This window comes from Macadamia integrifolia, chromosome 9, assembly GCF_013358625.1.
Source record: "Macadamia integrifolia cultivar HAES 741 chromosome 9, SCU_Mint_v3, whole genome shotgun sequence".
NCBI lineage: Eukaryota > Viridiplantae > Streptophyta > Magnoliopsida > Proteales > Proteaceae > Macadamia > Macadamia integrifolia.
The window spans coordinates 33,112,462-33,132,920 of record NC_056565.1 but is presented as its reverse complement, the minus strand read 5'-3'; the positions used below and the strand labels follow the sequence as shown (position 1 = coordinate 33,132,920).

The window sequence follows — 20,459 nt, the reverse complement described above, 5'->3', positions numbered from 1 at the left end:
AAAAAGGATAAAAAAACTAGGTGGAAAAAAACCTAATAAAACCAATAAACTTAATATGTTTTTACAATTTTTTTCCTTTTACAAATGAAAAACCGAGACTAGATCGATAGCTTTGGACCCGGTTTGGCTTTTGTAGACCGAACACCTTAAGCTCAGTATGGTCTAACCCAATATATATAAAAAGAAAACGACCAAAACCGGACCAAACTGTTACACCCATGCCCAAACTTAACTACATTTCATTGTGATAGATGATACACCAGGGTTGTGGAGTACTAATGACCTCTGGTTAACAGCAATCTACTATCGGGAAGGAAAGGATGATCCTTCATGTCATTGTTGGCCTTGCCTTCAAAACTGGAAAGGATTCAATCCTCCCATGAAGCTCAGGTAATCTTACTAACATTAAAGACCTTTTCCTCCTTTCAGCATGGCAGACAAGCTCAGGTAGTGGATACTAACCTCCCACAAAAGTCCCCGCGCAAGTGGGGCCAGGACTGAGAGAACAACCCAGTCAATTGGGCATTTTTGGAGTAACCGGATGGTACAACCGGTTGGCCGATTGCACCACCCGGAGAGACTTTAACTGCTCCAAATGAGGTTATTTGGATGTGGGACCCACGGCTACGTACCCGTATGCCCCAAAGTCACTTCCATGAGTGTCCACAACTTCGTAGTGATGGATTAATGGACATGTATCCCATGGAGGTGAACCCACACCATCAAGCAATGGATTAATCTTGTTTGGCAAAGAACCCATTAATTAGCCAACAGGCTTTAGTCATTAAATGAGCCTATTTAAAGCCCAACCACCTCTCATTTGTTCATTTTACAAGTGAAGGAAGAAAGAGAAGGAGAGGAAGAAGAAGGACAAGGAAAAGGACAAGGACAAGGACAAGGACAAGGACAAGGACAAGGACAAGGACAAGGAAGGAAGGGGAGTTGAAGAAGGAGCTCCAAGCACCCCTTGTGAAGATCACCCTCCCACTTTGCCAAGGTAGGTTCTCCCCCTCTCTTGTATAAGTCCCATTTCTCTCTCTTCCTCTATGTAGTCATGACCTAAGCTAAGGGGGGGAACTATCTATACATTGCACACCAAATGGAGAGCTTAGGGAAGGTGGAACTCATGCCTATATGTTCCAATCCAAAGTACCTTAGCATGTAGGCATGAGGGCCATGAAAGTCGGTGCCTTAATTGGGAAAGATCACCAAATTGAACCAATATGTGGATGAGGGTCGAATCTCCCACCATAGAGACTATTTTTTCATGCCCTCAGATGAGTAGAATGACCCTAGGAATGAAGAACCACAATTGGGGAGCCAAACAAGGGAAAAACTCCCAATTCTGGGCCAACCGGTTGATCAAACTCATCCACCCATTGCATCAACTGATTGGCTATTGGACAGTTTGTGAGCCTTCGGGTTGATCCACCGATTGGTATCAATCGGTCAGGATCATCCACCGAACCCATTAGCCAGTGCAGTAACTTTAGCCTATGAGTAGGATGTTAATTAGGGGTTTTGGTAGGGACTTGATAGGGGCATTTAAGGGATACAATTGTGACTTTATACATGTGTTGGATAGGTTAAATTATCTTTAAGCGGGAAGGATACGTGGATTTACAGGCGATTGATAATTTCACCAATTTACAACAAATTAGGTGAGTGGGTGTTTGATCTTAATTTATGAAGTGTTTATGATTTAATTTCTTTCTTGCATGTTCATATTGTGGTTATATACGTGTTTGTACATTGAATTTCTATTTATGCATGTGTTACGAGATTGAAGCATGTGGGTGTGAGTATGTGGAAAGCATGGACGTAGATGAGATTTGGATGTGGATAGTGAGGGGCACGGTGAGGCCGAAGGGGGAATTTTGGTATCGTGTGCCCTGGGTGCGTGTGTAATGTAATGTTGTGATTGCATTTATGCATGGCTAGGATTGATGCAGATACGGCAGGATTGATGCAGATACGGCTACCCTTACCTGGTTGGACCAGCATGACCAGCTTTGGAAGGCAAGAGCCAAGAAGAACCGGTCCTGCCCAGGGTTTTGGTCCAACAAGGGTTGGAAATAAAATTAGTAGTTACTTAGTATTTTATTTCATGCATTTTATTTTCCAAATTTGAATGTAGGAGTTAGGATTTATTTCCTTGCATTGGTTTCCTTTTATGGTTGTTTCCTAATTTAGACTAGTTTTCATTTCAATTAAGTTTCTAATCATATGTCTTTATTTTTCTACATATTAGAGGAATCCGATGAACAAAAGAGAATGATTTGAATGATGAATTAATTGTTTTGGGTGGAACTTTGTGGTTATGCTTGGTCTTGTGAATTTCCCCCCTCCCCTGTGTGATTCTTCTCTTCTTCCCTAATGCCCTCCATCAATTTGGTATCAGAGCCGAAGATCCCCATTCCCCTTCTTCTTTCCATCTTGCTCTTCCCTTCCCCCTTTCTCTGTTTCGGCCCTACAGAAACTAAGAAAAAAAAAAAGAACAGTCGATTCTCCACAAGATCAACCCTCTCTTATCTCACCACCTCCTCTTTCCCTTCACCAACTTCATCAATCCCTCCCCTTCCCTGTTTTAGGGTTCTAGCAAGTGAAAAAAGAAAAAAAAAAGAACAGCACATCAGAGAGAAAGAAGGATAGAAGAAGCCATTCCCAGAACTTCTTCTCAATCAACCCTTCTCTAGGGTTCCGCCAGCAAAAAAAGAAAAGAAAAGAGAGAAGCAGAAAAAAAGAGAAGAGAGAACAGAAGACAAAACAGAAAAAAAAAGAAGACGGAAGAAGAAGACGAGAAAGAAGAACAGAAGAAGACGAGAAGAGAGAGAAAGGACAGAGAACATACCTGGTTTTTGAAGTCCAGCCGTGGGTCGTCATCTCCATCGCCAATCGCAGCAATCTCTTAGTGGTTGCTGGTCTTGAAATCGACAGAGAAAACCCACTGGTTTCCATTTCCAAGAAAGAGGCACGTTTCCCCTTGGTCGGTAACCCAAACTCCCACCCCCAAGCCTTCTTTCTTTAACTATCTATTAATCTTTCTATTTCCCACTTTGCCTCTCTCTTTATGCTTTATTTACTCTTGTTTCCAATATACCCTTGCCCATACATAATATTTTGTGTGCTTTCCAGATATTACGTTGCTGCCATCCACTTAGGAATTTCCTAGTAATTACCATTCTGTCATTCCTCTTTTAATTTTCATCTATTTACTACTTTGCCATTACCTGTTAGTATTCTTTGTTTATCATCACCATGGTAGCCAATAGCGAAGTTATCCAACAGCTAAACTCTTATAAAGGAGAAACTGATGAGAAAATTGATGCCCTCACTACCATTGTCACATCTCTTAAGACAATGATGGAATCTATGCAAATTTCTGTCGATCGATTGGTGGCTGCAGATAGGGGAAAGTCCCATCCAGTATGGGGATTCTTCCAACACCACTCCTCGAGATCCGTCACTACCATTGCCACCACCACCACCACCATATGGAATTGGTCGATATGATGATGGAGCAGAACGAATAGCAAAATTGGATGATCTTGATTTTTATGGAGATAACAATCTAGAATTGTACCTTGACTAGATTCACAGCTTAGAGACATTCTTCAGATGGTATGGGTGACTAAGGCCCGAAAGATCCTATTTGCAGAGGCTAAATTGAAAGGCACGGCCCAAATCTGGTGGGTCAAGCAACAGTAACAAAACCGAACCCAAGGCATTGGTTTAGTTACTAGTTGGGCTGAAATGCATGAAGTCATGAACCGGAGATTCTTGCCTTCTGATTACAAGCAACGCATGCATCTCAGATTTGCACCGTTGAAACAGGAGAATTTGAGCGTTGAAGAATATGTTGCAAGATTTTATTATTTGGCCACTCGTTCCGATTTTGAGTGGGATGAAGTATTAGTGGCACAATTTCGCAATGGTTTGCACCCTCAACTTAGTGTTGCCCTTGCTTTTAGTCGACTGCCTACCATGGAAGACACTGTGCAAGTAGCGTATCAAGTTGAAGAAAGTCTAAAATGCCCATACAATCGGAGAAATTTTGCAGATACTTTTCCTCAAGATACTAGTTCCATCCTGTAACAGCCTCCTACCCAAGAAAGGTCATCTAGCAAACCACAGGCTAGAGCTACATCAATGGCCTATTCACAATCTAGTCGGCTGTATTCTCCACCTCGACATGTTTCTGAAATGTCATCTTCATGGCCTACTCTTCCATACTCACCCCCTCGGTGTGGTTTAGATAAACCTTCTGATTCAACAAAATTTTACAGTTCGATGCTACTCATGCAATGGATTTGGACATATCAGTGCTCAATGTCACAGCCGTTTGGTTGCTTTTATTGATAAGGATTCTCCTATACCATATATTCCCGAAAAGCAACTTGGTTATGACACAGTTGATTTAAGAGAAGAGACTGCGCCAGGTGAAGTCAATGACACTCTCAATGATGAAGACCAAAATCCTTTTCATGTCATTCCTCATGTGTTGACCACTCAGAAAGCCACTGACAATGAAGATTGGCGCCGCAGTAGTATTTTCCAGACTCGTGTGAAGTACAATGACCAGTAGTTAACCTAGGTCATTGATGGAGGTAGATGCACTAATGTTGTCTCTGAAGACGTTCGTAAGCTGGGATTGAAGACAGAGCCACATCCAAATCCCTACAAGGTTGCTTGGGTGAACAACACTAATCTCAAAATCACAGATAAGTGTTTAGTCACATTCTATTAGTGGATTTAAGGATATAATCCAATGTGATGTCCTCCCTCTGAAGGTGTGCCATGTCCTTCTTGGTCGACCTTGGTTGTTTGACAAGAAAGTACAACATTGTGACTATGCCACTACCTATGCTTTCAAGCATGCCAACAAGACTATGAAGTTTCATCCTGCCAAAGATCTCCCTGAAATTAAGCTCAAGAAGATGGTGGGATCGTTCCTCATTTAGCATATTTCTTCAGACAGTCTCCTCAACCCTTTTCCTAACTCGACAGAGTCAAGTTCTTTTCAGAGGAGGATAGTTGATGCAGATACAGCTGCCCTTACCTGGTTGGACCAGCATGACCGGCTTTGGAAGCCAAAAACCAAGAACCAATCCATGCTAGGATCATAACCCTAGTGCTACAATCCTTTGCCAAAATAAGGGACTAGGTATTGGCTAATCCCAACGGGTAGGTCTGAGGTTTGTTCCGGAATACCAAGTCGGTCGTATGATGTGTGAATGCCGTATACGGGCACTGTATGGTCGGATTTACCAGATACTAAAGTATAAATGTAGGGACAGGTATGCTTGTGACTACAACTAGCTTGTATCGCCGAAGGACTAATAGTTACTGGTGAAGAGGGATACCGCCTACGTTGCATAGCACTAAAACCAAATCTACTTGGAGTTAGGGGGATTACTACTAGGGGCTTACCGGGTACCGAAGTATAAATGTAGGGACCGTTATGCTCCTAACTGCAATTAGCTTGTATCGTTGAAGGACCAACGATTACTGGTGAAGAGGGATACTGCCTACGTTGCTTAGCACTAAAACCAAATCTATTGGACTTAGTGTGATTTGTCTAGGTATAATATTTTAAAATAGGACTCATGCAACATTAAGTTGAGGGACCAAAGGTGATGCAGATTAATTACCAAAATAGGCTTGTTTTATTAGGAATAAGCCTAGGGTTGGGTTCCATACATGTTAGGCCTTTAATCCCATGTGTTTTGAGTGTAATATACCACTTTTATGAGTCTAAAAAGGGGCCTCTAAGATTGAGTACGGGATTACTAGTTAGTTTCCATTTTCATTAGTTTCCTTTCTAGTTGGGCTTGATTTGAGTTATATTTGTTTCCTTAGGAGTCAAGTTATTAATTGAGTCAAGTCTTTAGTAGCTAGTTTCTAATTTCAGTTTTTAGTAGCTATTGTATTAGGAGAATATTTGGTTTCCTTTTTGAGGAACCTTCTATTTTGTAATTCCCTCCACCATTAACATTATAAATAAATAAGAGGAGACTCCTAAAGGCCTAGATGATTTAATAAACAAATTAATGGTTGTTCCTATTGTCTTCTACATGGAGATTTGTCTTGTGTTTGATCAAGGCTGATGAAATTGGTGTTTGATCCAATTAACTCTCTGCGGTGTGAAGCACAAGAGGTTCTCTTCTAGTTATCTCCCTCTTTTCTTCCATACTCAACGTGTTCCAGATCTGATCTACTGTTATAGGTATTTAATTAAATCACTTTTCTCTCAATTCTGTCCAGAAAATCCTCATATTTTTCCTATTTGATCCCTTGCTGCCAGAAACACTTTCAGCCATCAGTTTGGGCTGAAATTTGGATCAAAGATAGGTCCTACCTGGGGAAGAACTCGACCCAAAGGGGAGCTCTTTCTGACCAGTGGTTTGAGAGATTTAAAAATTCTCCCTTTTCTTGTCTTTTAGCGACCTGTGACATTGCAGAACTGAAATTGACAGATCTGGTTCAGTTCCTACTGTTCTCGTGGATTTTGGTTCATGGTATTAAGTTGATTTGGACCTATTTGAAGTCTTGTAAGCCCCTGTCATCGGTCCTAATCTAATCAGAGAAACCCTAGTATTTGGTTCAATAGCTTCAACTGTTTCAGGTCTGATTTCTCTTGTAATCTGATCTGCTGTGCTATTATCCTAATTTGACTTGTGTTTGTTCTTCGAGAGTATCCTGCTGTTTTGGGACTAGGTTGGTTTGCCGATTCTAGTTCTACATTAAAAGGTTACTGGTGAAGAGGGATACCGCCTATGTTGCATAGCAGTAAAACCAAATCTATTGGACTTGTGTGATTTCTCGGTATAACATTTTAAAATGGGACTCATACAACATTAAGTGACTTGTTTGAGCACATCATAACATCATTATTGTTTGTGTATGCTTGTATACCCCCACCCCTCACTAGGGTTGCAAAGCTCATCCCACGTTTTCCCTTTTTAGATGGTGATTCAGGTGTACAAGTACTCGAGCAGAGTGAGGTCCCGATTAGCATAGTCGAGGAGTCATGTACTCAAGAACACATGGAGCACAACCAAGACTGTGGCTATGAGGGTTGTGCCTTCAGGCATATGTTGCCCATCATCCCGTATCTTTTTTATTCTTTTTGGTGTAATTATAAAATTGCTTTATGATACTGTATTTATTGGAAGGAAATCTTAGAACAATGTCTATAACTAACTATGGTAACATTAGCAGCTCATCAGCCTGTAATTACAGTATGACCCTATAATCTGTGATTCTGTTAAATTATTTCGTAAGTTATGTGTTGTTAAAGTACCGCATTTGTGATCCTAGAGGATTAGCTGGCCACCGAATGGTGTCCAAGTCACACGGCCATGGTATATCGAAGTAGGGTGACACAAACAGACTGTTTGACACCCCACCAGAAGATAGGATGACCCTAGGAGATTTACGCATGTGCTCAACTACATTGAGCCTTGGCTTCATTAGTGAATGCCTCTTTCCGTTGGAGGCTTGCAGAGAAACTGATAGGTATTATGGCGGAGTGTTGTAAGGCCTAAATGGTACTCCAGAAATGCCCTTCGTGAGAAGATAGATATAGGATTGTATCTTTTTCTTCAAATAGTGGTGGGCCATTGGCCCTATCTTTTTGTGCTACGTGCTTTTGTAACATTTTTTTTAACTGATAAAAGTTGCTACTGGAAAAAACAGAAATACATAACGGAAGAAATTTACCAGTTTTAACTTCCCTAACATCCCTCTTACACTCTCTAATACATTTTCTCACTAGCAAACCAACAATTATTCTTCTAGTGCCCAGATTTGATAAAATCACGATGTTAGCCTACATATGAAACATGCATTTCTGAGGATTCCATGTACACACCAAGATATACATACCCATTGTCTACTTGAAGTCTTGGAGCCGTTGTTGCGGTCATGAAATAGCGTCCATCTGGAGACCATTCACTTGTCACAGACCATTCAGCCTTTGTTGTTCCAAGTAACTTTTTCTCCTCATAATCCCAAAATGCCTAGATTATAGAAGCAGCAGTGAAGCACAACAAGGGCTAAGAGAACAGAAACCAGTGAACTGGAAAAACAACAAGACACGGTCTTGTTTAAAGGAGCATATTCTGGACTAAAGATAAAATAAAACAAGAGGGAAAATGGAAAATTAACAAGAAAAATAGTTGTGTTGAAAGGAGCATACTAGAGCGTCAAAGATGCAAGCCTGAGTAGAAAATATATACTTATACAAGTATAACCAAGAAAAATTCCAAGCATTATATTAAGAAGGCAGACACTACAAAACAGCAATTGAAGAAAACATTTTACATAAATGTAAATATAGCAACTCAGTTTATGGATTAATCCTTCTCTCTCTCATAAGTTGACCGATCATTCTCTGCATTTTGTCTCAGCCTCTCAGGCAATTAGTATTCATAACAATAAGCTGAAGGGCATATAAGAAGGAAATGTCTTATCTAAATGAATGGCACAACTGCAAATGGCATCATCTGTCACGAAAGTGTCAGGTTCCATTTTTCACCAAGCAGTCCTGATTAAACACATTTAAGTCTGGAGAATTAATCCTACAAAAATGGATGGGTTGGGGGGCCAATTACAAAATACCCTCTGAGAAGAGTTTCTGTGGTTGTTGCTGTTGTCGTCTTAACCTTGTGTTAGTCATTATTTATCAGCATCATCTTTGTCATCAAAATATCTTAAGATAAGCCAAACAAAAACCAAGCATATGGAGCAACTTTAGTAGAAATAGGATGATAATGGGGTGGTGAGAATTGATGATAAGAAGATACATCAAAATGATAACTTCAGATATACATGGGTTCAACCGTAAAGGAGAAAAAGATAATATGTTGCAAAAGTAGAGCATAGGGCTCAAGTGGATAGGCGCCTCTACAGAGTAGTGCAATCAACGCCTTCCACAATCAAAAAAGGAAAATGTTTTAGGACAGCAAAAAAGACCAGCAATAATTTATGAAGCTGAATGTTTGACAGTCAAGAAAGAATATATAAGCAAAAAGTCTTTTGAGGCACTTTTGAGGATCAGAATTCTCCAGAAACTACACCTTAGCTGGTCTTTATGGTAAGAAGCTTGTCTTTGCTACCCCTATGCCACCAAAAGAGGATTTATATAATTCAAATTAGAGAAGCTAAAAGAGCAAGGGACAGACCCAAAATAAATTTGAGAGAAGTGACGATAAATACGTGCAGGTATTAGTGTTGACATCAAGTATGGCTTTGAATAGGTCGCACGGAAAAACAAGATCCATGTAGCCGACCGCCGACACTGCTCGTTAATCACTAATTGACTTTCATTATTCTATCCCCCAATCGGAGCATGGGTGGGCAGACAGGAACTAGGAAACCACCACATTTGCGACCCACCCGAGCCAATGAGAATAGAAAATGACAAAAGAATGAAGATCCGGCCATATAATGGTCTGAGGATGGCAGTTATGCCCATAAGCTTACGCTATGCCCAACACGGTCCCAAGGATTACATCATTAATCTTGAAAAAGCTGTAAAGAAAAAAATTTCACTAGCAGCCACAATTGAGCCATTATTATTTCAATATAGACATCTTACATATGCCTAACATGTGAAATTAACCATCTCAGGTGCTTCCAGATGACAATAAAAACTAAAAAATTCATAGCATGTTCGGAATGTGCCAGAACACCACAAGTAACAGCTTATCATCAGAATAGATATTTATCTGTAAGAAATAAAGCAGATTTAGAAGAAAAAAGTTTAAAGGTCTTTATAAGCCAGATGATTGTAATGAGAAATTATTTGAGCTATTAGAGGATAGCAAAATTTACATACCATATCACCAGGTAAGTTGCCATAACCTGCCACACATAGAACTGTGAAAAGGAGAATTAAGGGCACAAGTATAAATAGATAAAATAAAGAAGAATCTGCATTTTCATAGTCCTTCATGAAAGTTTATGCATTGAATATCATCAAGATGGAGTGGATCTATGGCAAAAGGATACATTTCCCTTTAGGATTCCATCTGATAGTATTGTAAGGGCCTGTTCCAAGTTCAAGGATCGGGTTGCACTTCTTGTTGAAAACCGTCGCTTTTGCAGGCATAACTGAGAGGTTGGTCAAGGGCCCATACAATATTAGTAAAGACAAGCTAAGCAGAATAATGTGAAAGGTTCAGAATCAATTTAATTAAAATATCCCTAGTCCTTAATTTTCCATACAACGTGTTAAAGCAAAGCTCATGTACTATATGTCTAACAGAATTTCCTGGTACAGATGTAAATGTGCCTCCCAACATTTCTTTCCCCCTTAAAAACAGCTTTTCCCTGTTCTGAAGGACCAGAAAAGGATACATCCATATATGACAGCAAAAGCAGAACCAGATGCCGACCATTGAACGTCATGGACTGGCCCTTCTTTACCTGCCAACACATCCACCAATTAGTAATATAACTTGCAGAAAGTCCACACCAGCAATTTAGTTTTACATATTAAACTAGAAACATACGGAGAGGCACAAGTCCTTCATGTGTCCCATCAGTTGTCAAGTAATTCAACTTTGATTCACCATAGTAACTCTGGTTGGTCTTATCAACATCAGACTGACTTACAACTAGGAGCCCAGTAGAACCATAATTCCAACTCAGTTGCACTGTGGAGCACCGGAAAAAACTCCGTCGTGCAACAGGTTGAGCCTGTGATTCACCCCCACAAGCAAATATCTGAACACTGGCAGGAATTCCCTACATGAACAAAGAACTTGAATCAAAATTAAAAAAAAAAAAAAATAATAATAATAATAATAATAATAATAATAATAAATTCCAAGAGAAAGAATAGCTGAAGAATTGATGGAATATGTCTCAGCTCAATGCCAGGATTCCATCTACAAATTCCTGATGAAACTAGCTTATCTGGGTATTAGGTGACACATAACGTGGACTATACTATATCCAGCAATTGCCTACATCAAATACTTACTAGTCCAAGTTCTGTAAGTTCTCAACCTCTCTTTACCAACCTCTGGTCTTAAACCTAGTGCAATTTCATACATCATTCTCCATCCAAGAAGTGGGTTAAAATTCAAAAGAAGATATGCAATGAGAATAAATTAGAAAATTAAATGCTTCACAAACAAGATTGAGCTGTGTCCCCAGTTCTCCTTCCAACACAAAATCTACTCTACTTGTTAGAATCAAATTGAAGCACTGACCTTAGATTCTGGAACAAATGCAGCAACATGAGACCCAGGCATTTTAGAAAGCTCAAACGCAGCTATACCAGGGAGTCGGAGGCGATATATGATTCCTTTAGAAAAATCTCCAGCATCAAAAAATTTAATCTCATTTGTAGCCAACTGGCAGGCAACAGATTCATCTGAACTAAAACGGATGGAAGGCCTAATGCACCCATTAATGAGACAAACATGAGAAAGACTTATAGTGCCATGTAAAAGGTGTAACAGAACAAAAACAGAGAGCAAGAGAAAGGGGCATTATCACTACCATGTGGCCTTTGACATGTTCTTCTGGAACAGGTGATAAACAGCGGAACCGCTCTCAGTCTTCCACAAGATCAAGTTTTTCTCCTGTGGTGTTGACGATTTTTGAAAGGTTTGGAGATAAGTCCCACGTGGAGATAAGGTGGCTGCAAGAATGTTTGGGACTTCAAAGGATCTGATCTCTGCAGAACTATGGCTATCATAGATGCCAACTGAAGAGTCAGATTTGATCACCATGATTCGTGAACCATCTTCGCTGAACTTTGCAGAGGTACAGGGAACCCTTTCAAGCTTGATTCGTGGTTGGCCATTGCTGAATGGAGGTCCAGTCCAGAGAGAGAACCCTTCAGGTCCACGGGCTGATTGGGGAAGGGGAAAAAAATAAGTGAGAGAAGGGTCAAAAAATATATGGAACATGACGCAGCTGTGGTGGAGAAGTACCTAAAATCTCCAAAGGTGGGGGTGATTCCATTACTGCCACTACAGGATCAGAGACTAGATACAAAAAAGAGGGTCCAACCAGTTACTAGCAAAGCTTCTGCAAAACATTGAGTTATTGGTGAAAGAAGTATTTCTCTTCATACTAGCCCAACACCAAGATGATTAGATACAAAATGAAAAACTTTTTAAGCTACATCTTGAGGATACGGAAAAGGAAGCAAGTCAAATGATACACCAGCTGAAAATCATAACCAATATGTCCTTTTTTGGGTGCAGCAGTCCCCCTTTTTTATTTTTTATTTTGGGGTGGGGGGTGGGGAGAACTCAATTTGCTTTCTGTTTTTTCATAAACAACAATAACACAAACTCAACCCAAAACAAGGAAAAATAAATCACAGAAGCAAAGCATGATTAATCCTCACAAGTAATACTTCATCAAAATATCAACCTTCACTGATGATTAGCTACAGATATCATACAGCCAAGCTTATTGAAGAAATTACTTCAGGGTATTGCAGCAATCTCTAAGGCAGTACACACAGAGGAAGACCAAAAATCATCGAACATGTTCATAAGTGGATGTATAAAAGGGAACAAAATTATTCACCCAAAAAAAAAAAAAAATTTTTTGAAATTAGAATATTCCCATTTCTAATCGAACAAGTAAATCCATATGAATCTAAAGAAAAAACATAACGCATACTTCAGGGTTGAATTTTTTACTTCGATAGCGAAAAAGGAGTACAAACCAAAGTATACCCATTAATGTGAATTGCAAAAAGAATAGAAGTATAAATTCTGAAAAGGGATACCTGGTTATTGGTTAACCAGAATGGCTTTCGAGTGCTACACATGTATGTGGAGAAGGGAATGAAAACTGCATAAAACAAAAACGGCTGAAAAACAATTACTACTATTAATAGTAGAAAAAAATTAGAGAAAGTAATATGCGCAAATGTTCTTCAACTACGATTTAAATATACGCTAGGTTTGGGCTTCCCTTCTACCAAAAAAGCTAGAGCTTGGGTTCCCCATCCTCCAAACTCCCATGCTCTCCCACACATTACAAGCTTGGTCTCATTCATGTTGGTTCTAGTAAATATGGTTTGGAACTAGCAGTTGATTCATACCAAAAAAAAGAATTAGCAGTTGGTAGCCTTGTGATCTGATCACCTACGGTCTGCCACCATTTAACAAATCCCATTCTGAAGATGAAGCAATATGTTCATGGGACTAGTTCCTTGTAAAGAACAAAAAGGAGAAGCGAGGGGGGAGTGGTTGAATGTTCTCTCTAAATCCCATATAAGTACAATCCAGTCTCTTAATTCAAAAACGCAAGTCAGCGACACGTAAAGTTATAAACAACTTTGCATTACTTGTGCCTAACCTTCTAAGGTGCTATATTTACCATATCTGAAGGGAGGCTGCTATGGAACCAGAAAGGCTAAGAACTTCAAATGGGGGTCTGTTCTTTTTCTTTTGCCCTTTTAAATTTCTCCCCTTTCAACAAGATTCCAAGCTAAGTGAAAAAGAAGGGGAAAAAAGAATGAATCAGGGATTCCCTCGTAATGTATTGTGACAGGACTAAAGAGTAATTAGCACCAAAGGGAGTAAAGAAAATTCTGTAACAAACTTCTCAGTATCAATATTTCTGTCTGTCAATTTTCTTTGGCTCCAGTTGGGAGCAGAAAGAATCTTCCGTGAACTATCATACGAATCAGGCCAAAATATATATATATGGAGTATTCAGTAGTCGGAGAAGAGACTTACAGATGAGGACGGAGAAGAGAGGAATCGCCTTGAAACACTGTGTTCTCGCCACTACCCGAACAGCTACAAAGAAGAAAGAGGAACAGAGGAAGACAAAGTTGGCGAGGGAGGGATCACTCGTCAACATCTGCCTTGATCTCTTTCAGTAGCTCCTCCTTGTAATCCTCATATGTCCCTGAGAAAGCTCTCACAGTCTCATTTTCTACAACCCCAAATCTCACTCTTCCCTTCATCATCGCATACCGCGCCGGCTCTGAGATGAGAAGGAGATAAGGAGAAGAGAATGAGATCAGATTTGAGATGAGAAGGAGATAAGGAGAGATTGAGAGTCTACAAATGAGAAGCGTAAGAAGAAAATCGAGATCGGAGGGGACGAGGGAAGGAGGAGATGAGGAAGTAATTCTGTCCCAAGTCTCGAGTCTCTCGACTATCAGCTGCCCTGACAAATTTTAGGGTAAAATTTTCCATTCTTTTCCCAGAAAAGGGTAGCCCTATTGTAAAATTTTACTTGAATGATAATTTTTCAAACTAAAAAACAAGGGAAATTATTAATGTAACAAGGGTCTATTATTTATCCAGACATAACAAGACGCTAGTTAGGTGCCGTTTGATAACACTTCTATTCCTAGAGAGTGTTCTTTTACAGAAGTGTTCGTTTTGATTCCATGCTATGAGAACACTCTAGTGGAATAAAAACAACGTTTCGTAAAACTGTTCCAAAAATGTCCTTAGAACAGGAAAAGAACAGAAACAATGTTTGGCAGACACTTCTGAACAATGAAATCAATAATTACAGAAATGCCATTATGGTCAAATTTAACTTAAATAAGGAAGTACTTTGTTAATGAAATTGTCTTTTAACATACCATTACACTTAAAGGAAATACATAAATGTAAAAAATTTGTTCATGACAAAACAGAATTGTTAAATCACAAAAGGTCGCATTTCCACCCTTCAGAATCTGAGGGCTTTTGAAGGTCATGTTTGATCATATGGGTTTAGACAGATTGTCCCTACTAATAAGCCTAATATATATCTAGATTAGCAAAGTATAGTTCAGATGACTTTAGGTGGTCCAAACTCCAAAGAAATAGATCAAATAAGTGAAATTATGTCTACATTTTGGAATGTAAACATATATAACACAGTTTAGTCTTTGTAACAGAGAGAACTTGATTGATTTATTAAAGGAATAATATAGTAATGTGAGCTAAAGTTATTGTTTCTGAAATCCTAGATTCCCTCTGTTCATTTATGTAACAGAGAGAACTAGATCAATTATTTTACGAAATGATATTAGTTTGAGGAGAGAGAGATTCCGCAAAGTGACTGTTTTAAATAATTGGGGTCAATTATTAATAAGGATGGTGGGATAGATGATAATGTCTCTCACATAATTAAAACATGATGGATGAAGTGGAGACGTGCTTCTGGAGTGTTGTGCGATCGATGTATTCCTCTCAAGCTTAAAGGTAAATTCTACAAGGTTGTCGTAAGACCGACTATGTTATATGGGACAGAATGTTAGGCAGTCAAGAAGCGTAACACAGATAAGTTGAGTATAGCAGAGATGCGAATGTTGAGATGGATGTGCGACAAAACTAAGAGAGATAGAGTTAGGAATGACAAAGTAAGAGTTGAATTGAGAGTGACCCCAATCCGGGACAAGCTACAAGAATGCCGCTTAAGGTGGTACGGACATGTCCAGAGGAGGCCTTGGGATGCTCCACTACAGAGGAGTAAGCAGATCCAGTGGGAAGGACAAAAAAGAGCTAAGGACAGACCTAAAATGACTATTGATGAGTTGGTAAAGAATGACATGCAGAAGCTAAGTCTTGACAGTAATATGACATCAAACAAAGCTGTTTGGAGGGCAAAGATCCATGTTTGCCAATTGCGTTTTAGGTGGGATGGCCCGGCAGTGTTACATTGCCTTTTAATGTAGAACTAGGATTGACAAGTCAACCTAGTCCCAATGTTGCAAGATACTCTGTAACAGTAGATCAGATCTGGAACACCTTGAGTATGGAAGAAAAGAGGGAGATAACTAGAAGAGAACCCCTTGTGCTTCACACCGCTGAGAGTCAATTGGATCAAACACCAATTCCATCAGCCTTGATCAAACACAAGACAAATCTCCATGTAGAAGACAATAGCAACAACCATTAATTTTTTTATCAAAATCATCTAGCCCTTTAGGAGCCTCTTCTTTATTTATAATGTTAATGGGGGAGGGAATTACAAAATAGAAGGTTCCTCAAAAAGGAAACCAAATATTCTCCTAATACAATAGCTACTAAAAACTGAAATTAGAAACTAACTGAAATAAGAAACTAGTTGAAAAAGGAAACTAGCTACTAAAGACTTGATTCAATTAATAACTTGACTCCTAAGGAAACAAATATAACTCAAATCAAGCCCAATTAGAAAGGAAACTAATGAAAATAGAAACTAACTAGTAATCCCGTATACAATCTTAGACCCTCCCTTTTAGACCCATAAAAGTGCCCTATTACACTCAAAACACATGGGATCAAAGGCCCAACATGTATGGAACCCAACCCTAAGCTTATTCCTAATAAAACAAGCCTATTTAGGAAACTAAACTGCATCAACTCTCCCCATCTTGAAAAAATTCGTCCCCGAATTTTGCAGTGATGAGGGGGAAACAACATGTCAGTAGTAGCTTTGACCATTCCCAAACAAAACTCTGGTTGCTTGTAAACTTGTGGAATGTAGTCTTTAAGGTGTGGAGCTTTCTCTTCAACGAACCATGATGGCATAACAAACTCTATATGCTCAACCTCTGAATCAATATCAACTGTGAATGCCATGTGCATAGAGTCATCAATGTTGGTAACCTTCTCATCAAGGATTGGAGGAACAATCTCTTCCTTCTCACTATGAGTCTCAAAGACTTGTTGTGGAGTTCTTTCAATCACTACCTCATCTTCCACATCTTTAGTCTTGCCTATTATGCTCTCTTCAATGTAGAACTCTTCAGTTGAATCTTTTATCTCTTGACCTTCTGTCTTTGAAGCTTTAAGAACCATCTCTTCAATGTGAACCTTGACTTCAAGTTCTTTTGGTTTGAATAGAGGTATCTTCACTTCATATAGAGGAGTTGTGGCTCTTGGGGGTGTTGAAGTGTTAGGTTTAGTGGCTGGAAAATTCTTCTTTACCTTCCCAGCTTGGAAACCAAACCTTCTAACTGGTTGTGCTAGAAGCTCCTCTGCTCGTAGGGCCTTGTCAAAACAATCCCTCACTGAGTGCACTTCAACAACTCCGATACCCCTGTTGATTTCAACTCGCAATCCCAGTCGAAACCGAAATAACAGTTGCCTTTCATTCTCCCTTATGCCTGTACGAGAATCAAGTACGTCAAAATTGTTCATGTACTCGGCAACAGTCATAGACCCTTGACGAAGAGAGTCTAGCTGGTCTTGTATGCGAGCTCTGAAGTTGCGTGGCAAGTATTTATCTGATAACTCAAGCTTCATCTCTTCCCAACTAGTAGGTTCTCTACCACGGTCTTCCAACTCTAGCTCATAGGTCCTCCACCACTCACGAGCAGCCCCAACTAGCTTAGCACGAGCTAGTTTCATCTTCCGTTCTTCAGGTAACTCATAATAGTCAAAATAGTCGTCTAGTGCCACTACCCAATCATAGAACAATTGGGGGTCATATCTCCCATCAAACTCCTTCAGATCGAGCTTGACCTTCTGTGAATCTCCAGAATACCTTTGTTGCACGGGACGCTCAGTCTCAAAATATCCTCTTACATGCTCTTCAAAAGTAGGTTGTGCTACCGGAACCCTCTGTGGTGCTCTCAGATTAGGGTTTGCTCTCCTATTAGCCAACTGAGTAACCACATTCATTGGAGTGTCCACTTCGGGTGTTGTACGTGAACTGCCAGTAGGCTGTTGGGGTGGGGTCTCTTCATTCAACAACCTAGCATCCAATTCAGCCTTCAACTCAGCCTTCAATTCAGTCCGTAAGGTTTGCTGTTCAGCCCTCATCTCAGTCCTCATAGTCTGTAGCATCTCCATAAGAGAAGCTAGGGTAGGGGTGTTGTTCCCAGCCATGCTCTGATACCACTTAATGTAGGACTAGGTTTGACAAGCCAAACTAGACCTAAACAACAGGATCTTGTAAACCAAAGAACAACCAAGAACCCAATATACCAGCAATAATAAATCAACAAAAAAACAATAATAAATCAGCAGTCCATCGACCTCAGTGTTTCAGAATTTCTGTAGCTGAATAGAGACCAGGAAAAACAGAGGCTTAGTAGTCCAATAACAGAGGCTGAACCATGAACAACAGCTACCAATTTTAATACATCAACAGCTGGAACAATCGAACCAGAATTCTGGACAGAAGTGAGTTAGAACAGAGATCGGCCAGATTTGAAAGATTTAATATATCAGACAATCCCCTGGTCAGATTACTCTAAAAATTGGATCGAGTCTTCCATACAACAAGGGTAACACTCGACCAAAAACTCAAAGCCATCGGGTGGCCAGAACTCCAAATAGACTAGGTCGACAGAATAGGAAATAGAGAGTTTAACCCAGAAATTTCTGCAGAAAAATTCAGATTACTTACCTGAGATGGCTGAAGAAGAATAGTAACAATAAGAAGAAGAAAAAAAACACTTGAAAAGAACCTCTTGGGCTTCACACCGCAAAGAGTCAATTGGATCAAACACCAATTCCATCAGCCTTGATCAAACACAAGACAACTCTTCATGAAGAAGACAATAGCAACAACCATTATTTTTATTCAAAATCATTCTAGGCTTTTAGGAGCCTCCTCTTCTTTATTTATAATGTTAATGGGGGAGGGAATTACAAAATAGAAGGTTCTTCAAAAAGGAAACTAAATATTCTCCTAATACAATAGTTACTAAAAACTGAAATTGGAAACTAACTGAAATTAGAAACTAGTTGAAAAATGAAACTAACTACTAATGACTTGACTCAATTAATAACTTGACTCCTAAGGAAACAAATATAACTCAAATCAAGCCCAACCAAAAAGGAAACTAATGAAAATAGAAACTAACTAGTAATCCCGTATACAATCTTAGACCCTCCCTTTTAGACCCATAAAAGTGTCCTATTACACTCAAAACACATGGGATCAAAGGCCCAACATGTATGGAACCCAACCCTAAGCTTATTCCTAATAAAACAAGCCTATTTAGGAAACTAAACTGCATCACCAACCCTAGGCTTATTCCTAATAAAATAAACCTATTTTGGTAATTAATCTGCATCAACTCTCCCGGTCTTAAAAGAACTCGACTCCGTCGAGTTAGGTCGTGCTCCCAAGATTCCCTTGTAAATCGCTTGCCGATGAGGTGGCACATATCTCGAAACAGAAGGGAGCATAACTCCAAGAGGAGGGAGAGTAGGTTGATGTGTCACTGGAGCAGGAGTCAGTCGACGACGTGGCATGTCTGATAATGCATGTGGCCTCATTAAGTACATACGACCTCCTTGCTTCACCTTTATAGTGTTCCGTGCACCATCATAGAGAATGCCTGCATGTCGCTGCCAAGGTCGCCCTAGAAGAATGTCGCAGTGCGCCAATGAGGTGACCAAACAGGTGACATGGTACTGTAACGGTCCAAACTATAAGTGTACTCGAACAACTGCAGTGGCCTCTTCTTGAGCTGTGGGTCCAAAACCTCGCACGTGAATCTTCTTGGAAAGCTGCGTCTGTGGAAGGTTGTGTGCTCGAACAAATTCAGCAGATATAAACTTTGCTTCTGCCCCAGTATCAACAACTACATGAATATCAATAGGGTCAGAGCCGTGCAAGAGAGTACCCTTCTGTCTGAAGAGAGGAGCCTTATCAACTAGTCTATTCGAAAAGGATGAAACGCTAGCTGAATGAGCTTCTACAGCTTCATCTTCATCATCGACAATATCATCGTCCTCGAGGGGATAAGGATATAAATGAGATTCATCTTCATTCTTCTCTGTCGGTTGCTTCTCTGCTACGTTCACAGAACGAATCCTGTTAGGACACTTGTTGGAATAGTGACCCTTCTCGCCACAACTACGGCATATGATATTCTTCACCCCAACACTATCCTTGTTGAACTCTGACCTTTTTTCTTCAACTCTACGAGCTTCAAGTTTCTTTTCCTCTATACGTGGTGGAGGTCTATAAACTGAAGAAGTCTTGAGCATACCCTTCCAATAAATGGACTTCTCTTCAGCTGTCTTGGCATGAGCTGCTGCCACATCAACAAACCTGAAATCAGTGTTAGCTAACTCAAGTCGAATCTCAATACTCTACCCACTGATATATCTCATCACCCGTTGTTGGTCTGTTTCCTGAAGTCGACACCTTGAAGACAGTTTGTGGAATTCGAGGGTGTATGAATCCACATCTTTGTTCCCTTGTTGCAAGTTAAGTAATTTATAGAACATTACCTTTTCATAATTAAGAGGAACAAATTTTTCATTCAGGATTTGCTTCATTACCTCCCAATTGGTAACGGGTCCAACTCTTCTGACAAACCTTACATATAGTACATCATCCCACCATGAACATGCATACCCAATAAACTTGGTGATGATGAGTTCACACTTCTTCACGTCTGGAAGAGACTAATCCGCAAAAATTCTCTCCACTTCGGTAAGCCAGTCAAGAAATTCCTCAGGTCCCTTTTCACCACTGAACCCGGGAACCTCAACTTTGATGCCATAATCTCTGTCAAA

The 20,459-nt window shown here is 39.8% G+C and overlaps 1 protein-coding gene across 2 annotated transcripts in view; it reads right to left on the bottom strand.

Moving 5' to 3' along the window:
* Window positions 1–13,876, bottom strand: part of LOC122088562 (eukaryotic translation initiation factor 2A) — a 29,232-nt gene extending 15,356 nt beyond the window's left edge. The window contains exons 1-10 of one of the 2 annotated variants that reach the window (XM_042657866.1): window positions 13,722–13,876; window positions 12,764–12,828; window positions 11,952–12,048; window positions 11,515–11,869; window positions 11,223–11,409; window positions 10,518–10,752; window positions 10,363–10,431; window positions 10,015–10,116; window positions 9,842–9,882; window positions 7,888–8,021 (exon numbers count right to left, since the gene is read on the bottom strand). In XM_042657866.1, coding sequence (XP_042513800.1) covers window positions 7,888–8,021; window positions 9,842–9,882; window positions 10,015–10,116; window positions 10,363–10,431; window positions 10,518–10,752; window positions 11,223–11,409; window positions 11,515–11,869; window positions 11,952–11,982 — 1,154 coding nt within the window. In that variant the 5' untranslated portion in view covers window positions 11,983–12,048; window positions 12,764–12,828; window positions 13,722–13,876. Of the gene's footprint in view, window positions 1–7,887; window positions 8,022–9,841; window positions 9,883–10,014; window positions 10,117–10,362; window positions 10,432–10,517; window positions 10,753–11,222; window positions 11,410–11,514; window positions 11,870–11,951; window positions 12,049–12,763; window positions 12,848–13,721 lie in introns of those variants that run through there. The other variant, XM_042657865.1, reaches the window with a different exon arrangement.
* Window positions 13,877–20,459: the final 6,583 nt, after the last annotated feature.